The 18,623-nt window shown below is 46.4% G+C and overlaps 1 protein-coding gene across 1 annotated transcript in view; it reads left to right on the top strand.

Moving 5' to 3' along the window:
• Positions 1–8,810: 8,810 nt before the first annotated feature.
• LOC308605839 (uncharacterized protein) overlaps positions 8,811–18,623 on the top strand; it is a gene marked incomplete at its 5' end in the record, with an annotated part of 28,736 nt that continues 18,923 nt past the window's right edge. The window contains 3 exons of the mRNA XM_081216103.1: positions 8,811–8,887; positions 8,985–9,306; positions 11,846–11,975. Coding sequence (XP_081072229.1) covers positions 8,811–8,887; positions 8,985–9,306; positions 11,846–11,975 — 529 coding nt within the window. The remainder of the gene's footprint in view (positions 8,888–8,984; positions 9,307–11,845; positions 11,976–18,623) is intronic.

The following is an 18,623-nucleotide window of genomic DNA, read 5'->3' as shown; positions in this document are numbered from 1 at the left end:
AAAGCCTTGCCTGAATTTCTTGTCTGGCCTCTAGTCAATTTCTATTTATTGGGGAAGGCCAAGAACCCTGGTCTGTAACAATACCACCATATATAGAATTGCTTTTAACATCTAAGACTTCTTAGAAAAGAAGTGCTACCATTTGAATGCTATTTCCTGCCTGAACAGTGACCATCATCGTCACATTGGGAGCTTGAGCCCAAAATGGGTCATATGAACCCTGAGATAAATGTTTAGGACACCATGAGGTCATCTCCTTGCTGTGAAGTGATCACCAGGGGTGTGCACCAGGGATATGCACAGGGAGTTGAGATTATCAGTGAAAAAAATCCCGAGAGTTATTGATAATGATTCTGCAGCTATTTGAAGAGAGTGGAGAAAATAGCTCTGAGGAAATATTTACAATAGCTGTAAAAAGGTAATTTTGAGCCTGAGTACTGAAGTATGAGGACTGAGAGAATGAAGCTGAGCAGATAAAGGGTTTATTCATGAGGCAGCCGAACAAGGAGACAGAACAAATCACAAATCCATCTCCCTGAAGGTGAGAGGCTCTGGATACTTATGGGATAAACCTGAGGTGTGGGGAGCATGGGGGAAGGTGATTAGAGATAAGAAAAAGGTGAAGTGATCATGGTTTTGCACAACAAAGCTACATGCTTCTCCATGAGACTCATGCTCAGAAAATGGCGAGGTTAGCATGTTCTAAGGGTGGAGTCTTTGGCCCTCTGATGTCAAATGGTAACTGATTGGATAACTCGTGTGTGCCCAGTTGAAGAGTTTGTTGTCCCAGTTGGTCTTGACTGGCTCAAGCTTGAACTGGACCTAGCTGACTCCAAGTTCGTGAAAAAAAACTCCGGCAAACATCTTAATTGTTTAGGCCGTGTGATGCTTGGATGACATTCAAGTTTTTATAGAAACAACTGAAGCAAATTTGATCAGTGAAGGCATTTTACAGTTCAGTATTTATTAAGCAAGTTATAGTTTAATGGATCTAACTGACGACTCCTCTCAGTTTCGATAATAGCTATGTGTTTTGTGCTGGTTTCAGCCTATTGATAACCAATGTCTCCCTTGCCTGTATTGACAGTGACTGTGTCCTACTCAACAAAGAACACTGTTTAATCCATATTATATATCTTACTCCACAATATTCCTCTGCCCTAATCATCCCAGGGCCAGGCTCCAGGCAACTAGAGATCACCCCTGTGCCCCAAGTCTCACCTGAGTTATTCAAGTACCCAATCTTAAACTGTTTACTCTGCCTTTACCTTCCTTTGCCTTGAAACCCCATAAAGGATCTGGCATAGACTTTCCCCTCCCTCCTGTCTTCTGCCTCCTGACAACTCTGGTGTTTTTCCCTGGGACATTGGATGGCATATGGTAACAGCTCCCCTCTGGACACTGTGAGCAAAATAAACTTCTTCCTTCCAAACCTCATTCTCCCTTACTTCTGTGGCCACAGCGACATTACTGTCCCATACCCAGCATTTCTATTTTTAGAACAAGTGTCCTCATGAAGAGAATGGTTTGGTTTGGGACAGGAGGAGACCCCCATGATGCTCAGGGATTACTAGCAACACCATCTGAGGTCAAAAGTTCATGAATAACAGGAGTAAAACCAATGAATCACCAAAGCAGTAATTTATGAAAGTTTATTGTACACACACCAAAAAGACAGTATGCAAACGAGGAACACTCATACCAAAATGTCGTATGAGACGCAGGGGTATATTGTTACAAAGCGACTTAGATAATGAGAAAGCAGGGACTGTTTATTCGTCTTAGTGATTGCTTACGGTACTAGAATTTTCTTAAATGATAGGAAATTGGTCAGTGGTTACCTCATACCAACCTTCAGAAACAATTCAAGTTTTGCTTATAATTTCTGAAGGCATAAGCAAGAAATGACCCAGGACAAATTAGTCTTGCAAAATAAACTAAATTAAGCTTTTTTTTGTAAGATTAAACTGGTTTTGTCTGCTCGGGGAATTTTCAAGGCTCATCTCTGTTTTTTATTTTAACACTGGGAAAGCTCTACCTCTTGCTGGCAATCGTGGGCACTACTTTGGGTTTTTTTTGTTTTTGTTTTCGGTTTAATATTTATTTATTTATTTAGTTAGTTAGTTAGTTAGTTAGTATTTATTTTTGACTGCGCCGGGTCTTAGTTGTGGCCTGCAGGCTTCTTAGTTGTGACATGATGCGGGATCTAGTTCTTTGACCAGGGATCGAACCTGGGCCTCCTGCATTGGGAGCTTGGAGTCTTACCACTGGACCACCAGGGAAGTCCCGTGGGCAATACTTTGTGAGGCTCTGCATTGTCTGTTCCAAGTGTGACCTTATCTTCCTACCCTAATTTTCTGGGCCTGTGACAACTCTGCAGGACCTGGCCCCGGTCAAAGCTTGGCAGGGGTAAGGGGACGAATAGTCAATGCTATCTCTCCCCATCATGCAAGTCTGCCTGGACAAACTGACTGATTATTTATAAAGGCTCCTTGGAGCAGCAGAAGCTGACAACTCTGCTCCTAAACCAGGCTCACCAGCTGTCAGGCTTGAGCTGAAAACCTGGTGTAGGGGGTGTGGTAACTGGGAGACCTCCCTTGAGATCAACAGCCTCTCAGCTGTAGCTTGCCTTCACCTCCGAAGTGACAAAATACATCCTTTCCAGGATGCCCATTGGGTACATCAGCAGCTTTGTCATCACACACAATCCTTGCAGACAGGATCATCATTGTACTCACCTTTCTCCAGGAGCACAGGTATGACCTTACATTGAGGACATCTACCTCCAAGAAGACTTATTTGACACACTCATCATGGACATACAAGTCCAACATCTTTTAGTACTTTTGTTTGTATGTTTGTTTTTTGTTTTTTGCAGTACACGGGCCTCTCACCGTTGTGGTCTCTCCCGTTGCGGAGCACAGGCTCTGGACGCACAGGCTCAGTGGCCATGGCTCACGGGCCCAGCCGCTCCATGGCATGTGGGATCTTCCCGGACCGGGGCACGAACCCGTGTCCCCTGCATCGGCAGGTGGACTCTCAGCCACTGTGCCACCAGGGAAGCCCCTTTAGTACTTTTGATGGCAACATATTCTTATTTATAAATTTTACTTCCGAACTGAAATCAGCAGCCACTCCCATTTGTGCCCTCAGAGATTCCTGCACTAAAGAAATTTCAGTAACCCCATCTCATGCCTCGTCAAGTCTCTGGACAACTTATGATAGTCATTAGTTACCCCTGAGCTTCTGATGAAAAAAATCTAGCCCTCCTCAACTCTATAAATAAATCATTAAAACAATAAAACAATAAATGACTAGTTACCCATTGGGATCTCCCAGAAACAGAAACTCTCTAGACCCTGAGCACGTGACTCTCCATACCAGTGGTTCATTATATTTTGGGTCATGGAAACAGCACAACACAAACTTGCACAGCTACCAAGGCCTCCTCAAGATAGGATGTTTATTGCAGGGCCCAGCAGTAAGGCCAGGTAAGAATCACGGAATTGGAAATATACCAAAAGTAGGCAATACTCAATTCGAGAATCATTTGGGTTTATTGCACACAATTAGCACAAAATAGGAAAAATAGAAAGGGATTAACATCCACTATGTCTGTGAAGGAGGTATCTTAGCACCAGCAGCTGTCTCCAGGTCTGCAACTGGTCTCGCGACAAGAGTGAGTGGAAGGTCACCTTCTGCTCTGACAGGGCTCTGGCAGTGTCCGTCTGTAACAGTTCGCAGCAGTGTGGAGTGGGGTCCTCCAGCGAACAGGCTTCAAGTCGTTCAGTTCAGTGGTTTCTTTTCTTTCTTTCTTTCTTTCTTTCTTTCTTTCTTTCTTTCTTTCCTTCTTTCCTTTCTTTCTTTCTTTCCTTCCTTCCTTCTCCCTTTCTCTTTCTTTTTATTTTTAAATTTTTTGGCTGCACCGTGCGGCATGTGGAATCTTAGTTCCCTGACCAGGGATTGAACCTTCATCCCCTGCATTGGAAGCACGGAGTCTTAACCGCTGGACCGCCAGGGAAGTCCAGTGGTTTCTTTTTAAGGAGTCTGTCAGTGGGTGTAATGGTTATGCCCCAGGAGGTCTCGTCTCTATCATTTGCTTTTTCTGTTTCAGTGAGGTACACTGTCAATCAAATTTTTTATCTGAAGTAACACTAGCAGTCCCACAGCAGATGTTTCAAAACAACTAACATGGAAGTTCACATTGGCCACTGCGAATTCTTTTTCAACTACTTAACATACAATATAATAGCTTAAATCCTATAAGTTTCACCCAAGTTGAGTAGGAATTGTATTCTCAAGCACCAGCCAGAGAATCACAATGCAGCCTCCTGGGGCTCTGGAGGAAGTCCGTACCATCTGCAGGACAGATTTATACATCATTTTGAAACAGCTCCTGATGGATCACTGTGCCAGAATAAGAACAGAACACTTGAGTAGGGGACATCAGATATCCATGCATCCAGAACGACCCACTATGAGGGTCGTTGGTCTATTGGACCAACCAAGTCATGAAGTCTAAGGACCCTGATTGGACCAACCAAGTCATGAAGTCTACGGACACTGCTGTATTCCATTATAAGGTAGAAATGTACAGCCAGGATTGAGCCAGATCAGGTCTGGAGAACACAACTAGGCTGCATAAATAGGTAGTTGAGACCCCACCAACATGGTAACAACTCACTTCCGTGGCTGTCTGGGTGCCCTGCACAGCCAGAGGGAAGAGGAGAAAGCTTGAGCTGGGGTTCTGCTTGGCTCATTTTGCTTTATGGGTGCACGTAAAATCGACGGTGACCGCATCACAGCCACATTCAGGGTGTCCCTGAAAGATAATGGAGTAGAAACGTTTTTTTCCAATGGGTTATGCTATGATCGGGCCATCCATTTTGTGTGGAAGAATTGGTATTCAAAGGTGACCATATATATAGATTCCAGGATAGCAGCCAATGATCTGCCCTGGTAAGGAAGGAAAAGTTGAGAAGATTGTTGAAAGGAGGTCTGCAGTAGAGACATATGGATGTATTTATGGAACTGTGCACACAATAGGCAAATTTCGTATGAGTTATTAAAATTCACCAAGGTATATCACTAACAATGTCAAACAGGGACTTCCCTGGCAGTCCAATGGTTGAGACCCCGCCTTCCAATGCAGGGGGTGAGGGTTCGATCCCTGGTTGGGGAACTAAAATCCCACATGCCTTGTGGCCAAAAAACCAAAAACATAAAACAGAAGCAATATTGTAACAAATTCAATAAGGACTTTAAAAAAATGATCCACATCAAAAAATATTAAAAAAAAACTAATGTCAAACAACAATCACATCCAATTTCTGGACCTTGGGACTAGGACATTGTACTGACTGTTTCTTCTCCGTGGATCCTTTTTTTTGGCTGAGCTGCACGCCTTGTGGGATCTTAGTTCCCCAACCAAGGATTATTGAACCCGTGCTCTCGGCAGTGAGAGTGCAGAGTCCTAACCACTGGACCGCCAGGGATTTCCCTTCCTCCCCTCCTTTAACTGTGTGCTCAAATATCATCTCCTTATGAGAACAACCCTCTGTTTCCTACTGAAATCTTCCTGACTCCACATTCTTGTTATTCCTTGGTGCTGATCTTTTTTTTTTTTTGCATTTCTACCTGTCACCTTATAATTTACTATAATATGTAGCATTTTCTTTGTGACTTATTGGTTACTCTCCTCAATAAAGGCTTTTGAAGGACACTACAGGAGGACACAGTTCTTTCTTCACTGATATATAACACACATCTAGATCTGTCTCTGAAGCTGGTGAGATGTTCAGTACATGTTTTTAAAGCAATGAAACAGCACAAGGTGGTAGCTTCCTTCCACACTTTCACCTCTTTCTACTTTCATTTGATTATTTCTTTCCCTCCAAGTTTAATTCTCCTTAAGCTTCTCATGAGTGAAAAAAAATACACTTTGTAAAAACAAGAACTTCTCAGTAGCCAAATTTCCAGCATAGTCATGGGCTCAACTTAATTCTTTTACAATTTAGAACTCAAGGTTCTCTGCTTACCACCTGAAGGTTCTGCCCCAATTTCCAATGTGTATGGGGGAGGGGTGGATTTCCACACAATACCAACCAATTCTCCGACACTAGCTGGGTGTCCCGCAATTTAACAATTCTGACGCTGTCTAACCTGAGATAGCATCAGATTCCAAGGTTAAGGGCTCAGTCCTACAAGACTGACCCTCGTAGGACGCCCCCCACAACCCGACTTCAGACACCAATTGAAAGTCCAGGTTGTGACTGTGATGCTCCAAAGACAATGGTCAAGGACAAAGGACAACCCTACCCGAAAAAGTTTCAGCGTCACATAACCTACCGGGCTCTTGTCACTCTCCCCGCCATGTTGCGATGGTTACGAAATTCCTGAGCCCACCTGGGTGATGGGACCTGTTCCTCTCTCGTCCCAAATAAGGAAAGGCATTTGCCCTGTCCCACTCCCACCCTACAGAAGGAAGGTATATGGGCCTCGACCAATCAGAAAACGAAATTTTCACCTTGGACCATTCCTTTTTCCTCTGGCTATGAAAACTGACTAATATCACATGTTTGGGGTCGGCTCTCCCAGACTACTCTGAAGTCAGCCCACTATTCTGGCAGCAACCATTCCCTCTAATAAATTCTATCCTCTTTACATTCTGCCTTGTGTCTGGAAATTCTTTTCCAACCCGCGTTCGGACCACGACAGTAACCTGTGCTTCTCATGATCTGTGCTTCTTCTCTTCTGTGAGCCTCTTTCAAGGTGTTAATGTAATCTTGAATTACCCACATTACATAATTCATTTATTCATCCCTTTTAAAATTACATACATGCAGGACTTCCCTGGTGGCACAGTGGTTAAGAATCCGCCTACAAATGCAGGGGACACGGGTTCAAGCCCTGGTCGGGGAAGATTCCACATGCTGCGGAGCAATTAAGCCTGTGCACCACAACTACTGAGCCTGCGCCCTAGAGCCCACGAGCCACAACTACTGAGCCCGTGTGCCATAACTGCTGAAGACCGCACGCCTTCAGCCCATGCTCCACAACAAGAGAAGCCACGGCAAATGAGAAGCTCATGCACTGCAATGACACTTGCTGCAACTAGAGAAAAGCCTGCGTGCAGCAACGAAGACCCAACGCAGCCAAAAATAAATAAATTAATTAATTTTTAAAAATCCCATGATATTTCCCCAGAGCTATTTCTGACATTATCTTTGAACAAATACCTCAATACTATTTCTAATTTCCTGATATTTGCATTTCAAACTGTTTTTCTGAGATAATCTCAATTCCCCTTGCAGAGCTGTACCTGCAATCACTGGAGAATGATAATCACTTACCAGCAACAACATGAGATCATGGGGTTCAGATGTTCCCTTAGCAGATGAAACCAAGAGCAGTTATCAATTAGTTCCCTGAAACTCTAACTTGTTTTATAAATAATATCCTGTAACCTGCCTTCACTGACTAAACTTGCTTTAATTGTTTTTGCAAATTACATACCCTCCAAGCTTCACCTAGCTTAGACAATATATCACAAAACCTTATAGATAACATCTCCGAGGTATGGGTCGCTATGGTAACAGTTCCTTAAATTGTTGTTCAGGAATATGCAGTTAGTCCTGTCCAGTTCAAACTGGTCAAGACCACTAACCATTCAACTGGGCCTGTGTGAGTGTCCACCCTTAGATCATGCTAATGCCACCATTTTCTGAATATGCTTCCCATGAAGAAGCATGTAGCTCAGATATGCGTGTGCAGAACACAGATTTCTACACTTTTCTCTTGCCTACATTCCCTAGGCCTGAGACCACCCTCCTCTTCTAGGCCATAAATATCCCAACACCCTCCTGTTAGAGAGGTGGATCTGAGACTAGTTCTCCTGACTCCTCCCTTTGATGCCACACGAATAAACCCTTTTTCTGCTGCAAACCTCAGCGTCTCAGCCTTTTACTTTCTGAATGTAGGGCAAACGAATCTGGTTTGGTAACACAGACATGCTGTGACTCTGAAAGTTGCAGTCACTGACCCCAGCCAAAACAGCATTAGTTACATTGGTCTCCATCTGAGATAGATGTCAGTTTACTAAATGGAGTTGAGTATATCTCAGGATATACAGTAAGAAATATTATATGGATAAAAGTGTTCCTCAATGGGACTTCCCTGGTGGCGCAGTGGTTAAGACTCCACGCTCCCAATGCAGGGGACCTGGGTTCAATCACTGGTCAGGGAACTAGATCTCACATGCATGCTGCAACTAAGAGTTCTCATGTCACAACTAAGGAGCCCACATGCTGAAACTAAAGAGCCAGTGAGCCGCAACTAAGAAGACTGCTTGCTGCAACTAAGACCAGGTGCAACCAAATAAATAAATAAATAAGTGTTCCTCAATGGGTAGGACATAATTGCTAACTATATAGGCAAGGCAGAGTTTTCTGTGCGAACCAGAGGCAGAGATCCTGTTTGTTTCAGGGTGGCCAAACACCCATCTTCTTTCTTCTCAGTCATGTCCCTGTACAGTCTTTTCCTTTGTTCCCAGCCAATCATAATAGAATTTACAAAACTTACTAATGCCTCGGGCTACACGTATTTCAAGAGGAATAGCACAATGTCTCCAACTATGCGTGGACTATTTTATGTTTGAATTACTCTGTGGAATGATACAGCCATTTAGATAAGTAGATTTGGGAGCATCTCAATTTTATTCCCTGTTGGCAGGCTGACCTTCACGGAGTATGAAACTACGTCTTTCTCCTGCAGTTCACAGCGAGTAAAGCCCCTCCCTCCGTCTAGGTAGGATGACCACTCTCAAGTACTCCCCAGAGTACCTTTTGGACCACTCTCTGGTGGTCAAGATGGAGAACACGTTTCCGGGGTGGGGGTGGGGGGGTGGGGGGCGCTCTAGAACTCTAGGAACTACATTACCCAGAAGGTAGTGCGCCGAGTTGAGCCAATAAAAGGTCAGGATAAAGGCATTTCCTTGCGTGCGAATCTTATCGGGGCGGGACTTCCGGCGTCCTCCTCGTGGCGGCCATTTTTACTGGTTTCGTATCTGTTGTCGCTCCGGAGTGCTGGGCCGGGACTTGGGTGACAGGGTTGAGAAGGTCCAAGAGGAGTCGCTGTCCCCGCTGCATAGAGGCCGGTCTGAAATTCGGCGACGCCGCCGGGGGTGCCCCGCGCCAAGCTAGGGAGAGGGACCGCCGGGCCGCGTTCAACCGGCTCTCCCGCCGCTACCTGCCCCTCTCTGCCCCCAGACTGATGGCGGCGGCGGCGGCGCTGAGGACCCCGCCTCAGGTAAACGCTCGTCTTCCGGGCCCTCATCTCTCTCACCCCACCAGACACTAAAGCCCCGAGTGCGGGGCGCCTGCTCACGTGCCCGCAGTCCAGGCCACGGTGCCCAGGACAGTGAAGCGGTCGTGGGTGAGTCTGTTTTTGACAGACAGTGTGATGGCCGCGTGAGAGAGGGTCACAGGCGGAGGGACCGGCAGGTGCAAAGGCTTGGAGGTCGGATTGAGCCGGGAGGATTGGGAAACCTGGGGTCCGTCTGATGTCTGCAGGGAAGTGTGTGGTAGCGTGACCCCTGGACTGGCTGGCGGAGAGGTTGTTCCTTCATTCTGAGGGACCTGGATGCCATGCAGGGTAGTGGACAGAAAAGGAATACAGTCTGTATTAGGGTTTCAAAAGTTTTCCAAAAACCGATTAAAGAGAGAACAAACTAGAATGGGGGTGAAAAGGACAGTGAGGCACAAGGCGCTAGTAAGAAGCAGCATTGAGGACTGAGGCGCAGAAGCTAGTCACTTAGCCCGAGGTCACCGGGTTCCAGGCCTGGACGGGGATACAGGGGAGGCCTGACCTCATCTGGAGCCCAGCCCTGGTTGCCTACCCCTCCCCGCAGGCTCTGAAGGATGAAAAGCACTTAGGAAACCTATACACGGAAGGAGAGGTTGTCCCAGTCACTCACTGGCCCTGACACACCCAAATGGTGTCGGGGATTGTGGTGTCTTTAACGTCTTCCTTGCTTTTTTCCCAGTTCGTGGGTGTGGGGACCCTGGGGATACCTCAAGCCCAGTCTTGAGTGCAGGCCAAGGGTTACACGGAGGTATTGCTATTGCTGTCAGCCAATGTAAACACGTGTGAAAGGTTGTGACAGGACCAGATACTGACATGTGCAAATGTTTGGAGGTATGACTATGCTGGAGACAGGGTACAGTCAGTTTCCATTTTATTAGGAACAAAGAGCTGAGTGTCAAGAATTTGGACACCTGTTATGGAGATAATGAGAGGTTTGGATAAGCGGAAGGGGTTGGTTCTTATGCAGGTCTTAGTGAGTTCCATTGCCTGCAAAGAAGAGAACAGACTGTATGAGTAATAGAAGAGGCAGGGAGCTGCCAAGGAGGCATTTACTATAATCCAGATGAGTGTTGGACCAGGGTGGTGGCCACAGAGGTGGGAAAGAAGTGGGACTTTCCATCCATGTTTTAAGAAGAGTCAAGTAGACTTTCAGATGTTGTGGGTGAGGGAGAGAAAGGGAGGAGTCAGCAATGACCCTGGTGTTTCCGGTTTTAGGAGCTAACGGGATGAAAGCTCCATCAACTGGGATGGGAAAGTTATGGTAGGTTAATTTTACTTGGGAATGTCAGACGTTTTGTTTTGGCCCCGTCAGGAGTCTGAGATGTTTCAGAGAAAGTGAGTGGAGGCAGCAGTTGGGTGTCTGGAAATCTGGGGAGGAAGGTGGCTGTTGTGTGGAACAGGGAGCAGCTGTGGATCCCATTTAGGTGGGGGAGTGCAGGTCATCCTGGCCATGCTGTTCGCTGGTCTGAAAGAGGAGGGTGCATGATGAGTGGTTTCCCTGCTCCACACCTGATCAGGGCTGCTGAGCACACAAAGGCAGGTGAAGGATAGAAGTGAACATGGTAACCATATGGAAGAGAATGGGTAACTGAATTGAAGAGAATGGTTTGACAGGCGACTAAAGCGTTTGTGAGATTAGTGGACATGAGATGGCTGTGGAGGCATTGGAGTAATTGAAACAAGATGATGAGACTAGGGCTCCTGCTAATTCACTAAGGTACAGGTTCACCAGAATTTTGTGGTGAGGTTTGGTGGGGGTGTGGTGTGTTTGATCTTGATGGTGGGTAGGTCTGGGGCAAATATAGTCATTTGTGAGAGTCACTGTGCCTGGAACGGACACCATCGGGGCCAGGATTCCAAGGAAGGTTGAGGGAGAGAGGACAGTTGTGGCCGCTGAGGGGACAGGGAGTGCAGCACAAAAGTGGAAGTGGGTCATGGGCATCTGTAATCACATGTGCTTCTGGGTGGTTGAAATTGAAGCAAGGATCAATAAAGGTATGAAGGAGGCCTTCAAAGCAGTTTTCCCCACGTGCATAGTTGTAGGAGTGCAGGTGTGGGGACTGAAGATGTGAGAGAGGTACAGTCTACAGAATGATGGGCACACTAAGAGGAAGGGCTAGCTCATGGCACCAGGGCCCTGTTACTGGGGACTGAACGTTGAAGCTTGAACCCAAGTTTGGTTGTGTCTGTGAGTCACAGCCTAGAGACCCCAGGGGAATTGATTGACAGGATGGATGGGACCCTACAAGCCAGGACCAGAGCTTGGATGACATCTCTGTGCTGTCCTGTCCAGTGTTGTTGAGGGCTGAACACAGTGAATGAAGAGACCCTGAGGGATAGGTGGGCATCAGTGGCACTTAGGCCTGAAATTCCTGTTCGGTTAGAGCTCTGGAAGAGGATGAGGGTGGGATACGTGTGTGATGAGATGGATTGTGGGATCTTAGAGAGGGAATGTTCATAGCTTATTCTGTCTCTCTCATAGAAGTGCAGCGTGACCTTTGAGGACATTGCTGTGTCCTTCTCCTGGGAAGAATGGAGGCTCCTTGATGAGACTCAGAGACGCCTGTACCTCGATGTGATGCTGGAGAACTTTGCACTTATATCCTCACTGGGTAAGACTCACAGCCTTCCCAGTGTCCTGGACTAGGCTCTATCCCACCTCACCCCCCTTTTCAGGGGGCGCTCTGTTCTTCTACATGTGAACTGTGGGCACTGCTTGCTTCCCAAGCTTTCTGTGTAGTTGCTGTGGTAGCTAGGACTGGGTTGTTTGCACTGCCCTCTACTTTTTCCTGCAATATCAACCCCGATACCTGCTGTATTGAACGCTGTTAGGAAAAGGATTCCAAGCCAGTAGTATTGCAGTGAGCTTAATGGATTCTACCTTACTTCCTTCTCTCTGTCTGGGTCAGTGTGTCTATATCCTTTTCACCTCTGTGTCCGAGATTTGATCCCTTCTTTTATTTATTTGTTTTTATTTTAATTTAATTTAATTTAATATATTTTTTTCTTCTCTTGGCCGAGCTGCACGGCTTGAGGGATCTTAGTTCCCTGACCAGAGATTGAACCAGGGCCACAGCAGTGAAAGCACCAAGTTCTGACCACTGGACCGCCAGGGAACTCCCTTGATCCCTTCATTTACCTAACATTTCTTTGTGCCTGCCTGTGCCAGGAATGCAGGCACTGTCACGGTCATTACTTATCTGAACCATGAGCTACTTTTCAGTGTCCTACTGCAAGGTTGTAGTGTTTATTTATTTATTTTGTAAATATATGTTTATCCAAAGTTTTTTTTAAATTATTTATTTTATTTATTTATTTTGGCTGCATTGGGTCTTCAATGCGGCATGCGGGATCTTTAGTTGCAGCATGCGGACTCTTAGTTGTGGCATGCAGACTTCTTAGTTGCAGCATGCGTACACTTAGTTGTCATCTGCAAGCGGAATCTAGTTCCCTGAGGGATTGAACCTGGGCCCCTGCGTTGGGAGCACGGAGTCTTACCCACTGGACCACCAGGGAAGTCCCTGTAGTGTTGTTTTTTTGTTTTGTTTAATTAATTATTTATTTATTTATTTTTAGTTGCATTGGGTCGTTGTTGCTCGGCACATTCTTTCTCTAGTTGCGGCGAGTGGGGGCTACTCTTCGTTGTGGTGTGTGGGCTTCTCACTGAGGTGGCTTCTCTTGTTGCCGAGCACAGGCTGTAGGCATGCAGGCTTCAGTAGTTGTGGCACGTGGGCTCAGTAGTTGTGGCTCGTGGGCTCTAGAGCGCAGGCTCAGTAGTTGTGGCTCGTGGGCTTTGTTGCTCCGCGGCATGTGGGATCTTCCCAGACCAGAGCTTGAACCTGTGTTCCCTGCAGCGGCAGGCGGATTTTTAACCACTGTGCCACCAGGGAAGCTCAAAAATTGTATATATTGATGTGTACAAGTGATGACTTGGTATATCTTTACATTGTGAAATAATTGCCACATTGAAGTTAATTAAACATCTATCACCTCATAAAGTTACCTTATTGTTGTTATTATCGTTGTTACTATTTTGGTAAGAATGCTTAAGATCTACTTTAAGTAAGGTTCAAGTATACAACGTGATTGTTAACTATAGTCACCATGCCATACATTACATCCGCAGAACTTATTAATCTTAACTGAACATTTGTACCTTCTGACTAACATCTCCCCATTTCCCATATTCCCCAGCTTCTGGTATTTTACTCTCTGTTTCTATGATTTTGCATTCATTCATTCATTCATTCATTCATTTATTGATTGTACACGGGCCTCTCACTGTTGTGGCCTCCCCCGTTGTGGAGCACAGGCTCCGGATGCACAGGCTCAGCGGCCATGGCTGATAGGCCCAGCCGCTCTGCGGCATGTGGGATCCTCCCGGACCGGGGCACGAACCCATGTCCCCTGCATCGGCAGGCGGACTCTCAACCACTGCGCCCCCAGGGAAGCCCCCTTATTTATTCATTTTTTAAAAATTCCAACCACAGTGGACAAAGAAGGGTTCCCTTATATCTGTGCCCTCACCAGTACTTGTTATCTCATTGTGGTTTCTTTTTTTTTTTTTTTTTGGGCTGTACGCGGGCCTCTCACTGTTGTGGCCTCTCCCGTTGTGGAGGCCTCCAGACGCGCAGGCTCGGTGGCCATGGCTCAGGGGCCCAGCCGCTCCGCGGCATGTGGGATCTTCCCAGGCCGGGGCACAAACCCATGTCCCCTGCATCGGCAGGCGGACTCTCAACCACTGCGCCACCAGGGAAGCCCCTCATTGTGGTTTTGATTTGCATTTTCCTGATGATCAGTGAGATGATTAGTGAAGAGGAACTTTTTTTTTTTTTTTTGCAGTATGCAGGCCTCTCACTGTTGTGGCCTCTCCCGTTGCGGAGCACAGGCTCTGGACGCGCAGGCTCAGAGGCCATGGCTCACGGGCCCAGCCACTCCGTGGCATATGGGATCCTCCCGGACCGGGGCACGAACCCGCGTCCCCTGCATTGGCAGGTGGACTCTCAACCACTGCGCCACCAGGGAAGCCCCATTTGTAGATCTTTGATAAAATGTCTATTCAGCCATTTTATCTTTGATAGAATGTCCACTTTTTAATCAGATTGTTCTTTTCCTGTTGAGTTGTAGAGTACCTTATATATCAATGTTTTACGTATTAAAATATAAATTTCACCAATGAAATCTATCTGGTCATGGCCTATTTTTGTTGTTGGAAGATTTTTGCTTACTGGTTCAATTTCCTTGCTTGTTATTGGTCTATTCAAATTTTTTGTTTCTTTATGATTCAGGTTTGGTAGGTTGTATGTTACTAGAAATCTATCTGTTTCTTTTAGGTTATCTAATTTGTTGGTGTATAACAGTTCATAGTAGTCTTTTATGATCCTTTATTTCTCTTTTATTTCTCTGTTAATTTATTTGAGTCTTCCCTCTCAGAAGTCTAGAGAAAGGTTTGTCAGTTTTATTTATCTTTAAACAAAACCAGTTCTTAGTATTGTTAATCTTTTTTATAGTTTCTATTTCATTTATTTCTGCTCTGATCTTTTTTCTTTTTTTTTTCTTCTTCTTTTTTGGCTGTGCCATGTGGCATGCAGGGATCTTAGCTCCCCAACTAGTGAATGAACCTGCATCCCCTGCAGTGGAAGCACGGAATCCTAAGCACTGGACTGCCAGGGAATTCCCCTCTGCTCTGATCTTTATTTTTTCCTTTGTTCTGCGAACTTTGGTCTTAATTTGTTCTTTTTCTAGTTCCTGGAGATGTAAAGTTCGGTTGTTTATTTAATGCTGGCATTTTTTGCTCTTAATGCTGGCATTTATTGCTCTCAACTTGATTTTTTTCTTAATGCTGGCATTTATTGCTCTAAACTTTTCTCTTAAAACTGCTTTTGCACATTCTATATGTTTTCTTTCTATTTTTGTTTTTCTCAAGTTATGTTTGATTTTCCTGTTGATTTTTTCCTTTGACTGATTGATTGGCCAGGAGCATATTGTTTAATGTTCACATATCTGAATTTTTAAGCTTTTCTCCTGTTGCTGGTTTCTAGTTTTATCCATTGTGTTAGGAAAAGTTACTTGATATGGTTTGAGTCTTCTGAAATTTGTTAAGACTTGTTTGACATAGCATATAATCTATTCTAGAGAATATTCTATATGCCCTTGAGAAGAGTGTGTCTTCTGCTGTAATAGGATGGAATATTCTGTATACATCTGTTACATTCATTTGGACTAAAGTGTTGTCCAATTCAAAGATAACCTTACTTTCTATCTGGATATCCACCTGTGTTGAAAGGGGGATATTTAAGTTCCCTATTAACACATTATTGACTGGGGGATTTTTTCAGGAACTAATGCCTGTGGCCAGCAATTTGTTAGTTTGAGTAAATATCAGCAACTTTTTTTGTACTTAATGTATTTATTTGAAACTTTGTACATGTCTTACTAAAACATTCTAATACTTTGTTAGAGTGTGATAGGCAGTATAGCAGGAACCTCTGTGCAGGGGAACAGAACATCTATTACAAATACACAAATACACTGTGTTTCACTGTCCTTTCCCCTGGAAGAGCAGACTCTATACTTTCTGGAGGCTTTTTTTTTTTTTTTAGCCCTGTGGGTATTACATCCTCTAGAACATGTTCTTTTATTTTACCTGGTAGTCAAGAAGGTGGATCTTTGCGGGGTGGCTCTTTTATTTTTTTATTTGTTTATTTTTAAAATATTTATTATTTTATTTATTTTGTCTGTGCTGGGTCTTAGTTGCTGCATGCAGGATCTTTTAGTTATGGCACATGGGCTTCTTATTGCAGTACGGTGGACTTCTTAGTTGCGACATGCAGACTCTTAGTTGTGGCATGAATGTGGGATCTAGTTCCCCAACCAGGGATCGAACCCGGGCCCCCTGCATTGGGAGGGTGGAGTCTAACCCACTGGACCACCAGGGAAGTCTCTTGGGGGGCTCTTTTAGAAACGCCATGAGAAGGATCAGGTGTGGGGCTACCACTGCATTCACCGGAATGGTCAGTTACCCATTCTCTAGCTACTGCTGACAAAAATTGCTGATGGGACTTCCCTGGTGGCGCGATGATTAAGAATCTGACTGCACGGTTTGAGAAAAGCATGGGTCGCAAGTACACATTGGGACCCTGCCATTAATGGAGGGGAAAAGCGGGGAGACGCCAGCAGGAAACCCATGCTTCCAAGAAAACACTATGGCACCTCTTTCAATGAATTTCCCTTGGGGTCCTGTCATGGATTCCATCCTGTAAGCTGGTAGGAAGCCTGAAGGCTTGATGGGATTCCAGTGTGATAGGAGGCAAGGACATGCTTCAGGACCCCGGAGGAAGATGGCGGAAGAGTAAGACGCGGAGATCACCTTCCTCCCCACAGATACATCAGAAATTCATCTACACGTGGAACAACTCCTACAGAACACCTACTGAACGCTGACAGAAGACCTCAGACCCCCCAAAAGGCAAGAAGCTCCCCACATACCTGGGTAGGGCAAAAGAAAAAAAGAATAAACAGAGACAATAGGATAGGGACGGGACCTGCACCAGTGGGAGGGAGCCGTGAAGGGGGGAAGGTTTCTACACACTACAAGCCCCTTCGCGGGCGGAGACTGCAGGTGGCGGAGGGGGAAAGCTTCGGAGTAGCGGAGGAGAGCACAGCAACAGGGGTGCGGAGGGCAAAGCGGAGAGATTCTGGCACAGAGGACCGGTGCCCTCAGGCACACACCAGCCCGAGAGGCTTGTCTGCTCGGCCGCCGTGGCGGGCGGGGCTGGGAGCTGAGGCTCGGGTATCGGCTTTCAGTCGGAGCGCAGGGAGAGGACTGGGGCTGGCGGCAGGAAGAGAGCCTGAAGGAGTTAGTGCACCACGGCTAGCCCGGAGGGAGTCCGGGGAAAGGGTCTGGAGCTGCTGAAGAGGCAAGAGACTTTTTTCCCTTTTGTTTCCTGGTGCGCGAGGAGAGGGCATTAAGAGGGCTGCTTGGGGAAGCGCCGGTGACAGGCACGAGCCGCGGGTAAGGCACGGACCTCGGAGACGGGCGTGGGCCGCCGCCGCCGCCGCCGCCCGCCCGCCGCGGCCCGCCGCCGCCGCCGCCGCCGCCGCCGCCGCGGGGCCTGTGTGCGAGCGCGGGTCACTGTCCGCCCCGCCTTCCGGGGGGCCTGTGCACCCCGCCACTGCTGGGGTCCCCGAGACCCGGGGACGGCTTTCCCGGGAAAGCGCACGGAGCGCCACGGGCTGCTGCAACGTCACGCCGGCCTCTGCCGCCGCAGGCCCGCCCCACACTGCGCGCCCCTCCCTCCCCTCTGCCTGAGTGAGCCAGAGCCCCCGAATCAGCGGCTCCTTTAAACCCGTCCTGTCTGAGCGAAGAACGGACGCCCTCCGGCGACCTACGCGCAGAGGCGGGGCCAGGTCCAAGGCTGAGACCCGGGAGCTGTGAGAGCAGAGGCAGGGAAATCTCTCTGTGCAGCCTCGGAGGCAGCGGATTAAAGCTCCACGGTCCATTTGATGTGCCCTGCGTCTGTGGAGTGCATGAATGGACAGCGAATCATCCCAAATTGAGGAAGTGGACTTTGAGGACAAGATTTAAGACTTTCCCCCCTTTTCCTCTTTTTACAACGAATTATTCCAAATTAAGGAGGTGGACTTAGAGAGCAAGATTTCAGACTTCTCGCCCTTTTCCTCTTTTTACAACGAATTATCCCAAATTGAGGAGGTGGACTTGGAGAGCAAGATTTTTGATTTTTCCCCCTGCTCTCTTTTTGTGAATGTGTATGTGTAATCTTCTGTGTAAGATTCTCTCTGTATAGCTTTGCTTCCACCATATGTCTCAGGGTTCTATCGGTCCGGTTTTTTTTTTTTTTTTTCAATAATTACTTTCTAATTTTAATAACGCTACTATATTTCATACTTTATTCTATTTTACTTTACCTGCTCTTTCTTTTTTTCCTACTCTCCCTTCCTCCCTCCCTCCCTCCGCTCCTCCTTTCCTTCTTTCTTTTTCTTTCCTCCCTCCCACCCTTCTTCTTTCCACTTTCTTTTTCTTTCCTTCCTCCCTCCCTCCTGTCTTTCTTCCTTTCCTTTCTCCCTCCCTCCCTCCTTTCTTTCCATCCTTCCTCCCTCCCTCCCTCCCTCCTTTCTTTCTTCCTTCCTTCCTTCCTTTCTTCCCTTCTTCCTTTCTTTCCCTCTCTCTTTCTTTCTTCTACTAATTCTTTCTTTCTACTTTTTCTCCCTGTTACTCTGAGCCGGGTGGATGAAAGGCT

Source organism: Mesoplodon bidens (genome assembly GCF_964165515.1).
Source record: "Mesoplodon bidens genome assembly, chromosome: 18".
Taxonomy (NCBI): domain Eukaryota; kingdom Metazoa; phylum Chordata; class Mammalia; order Artiodactyla; family Ziphiidae; genus Mesoplodon; species Mesoplodon bidens.
Note: the sequence above shows the minus strand (reverse complement) of the source record. Positions and strands in the feature narration are given on the sequence as shown.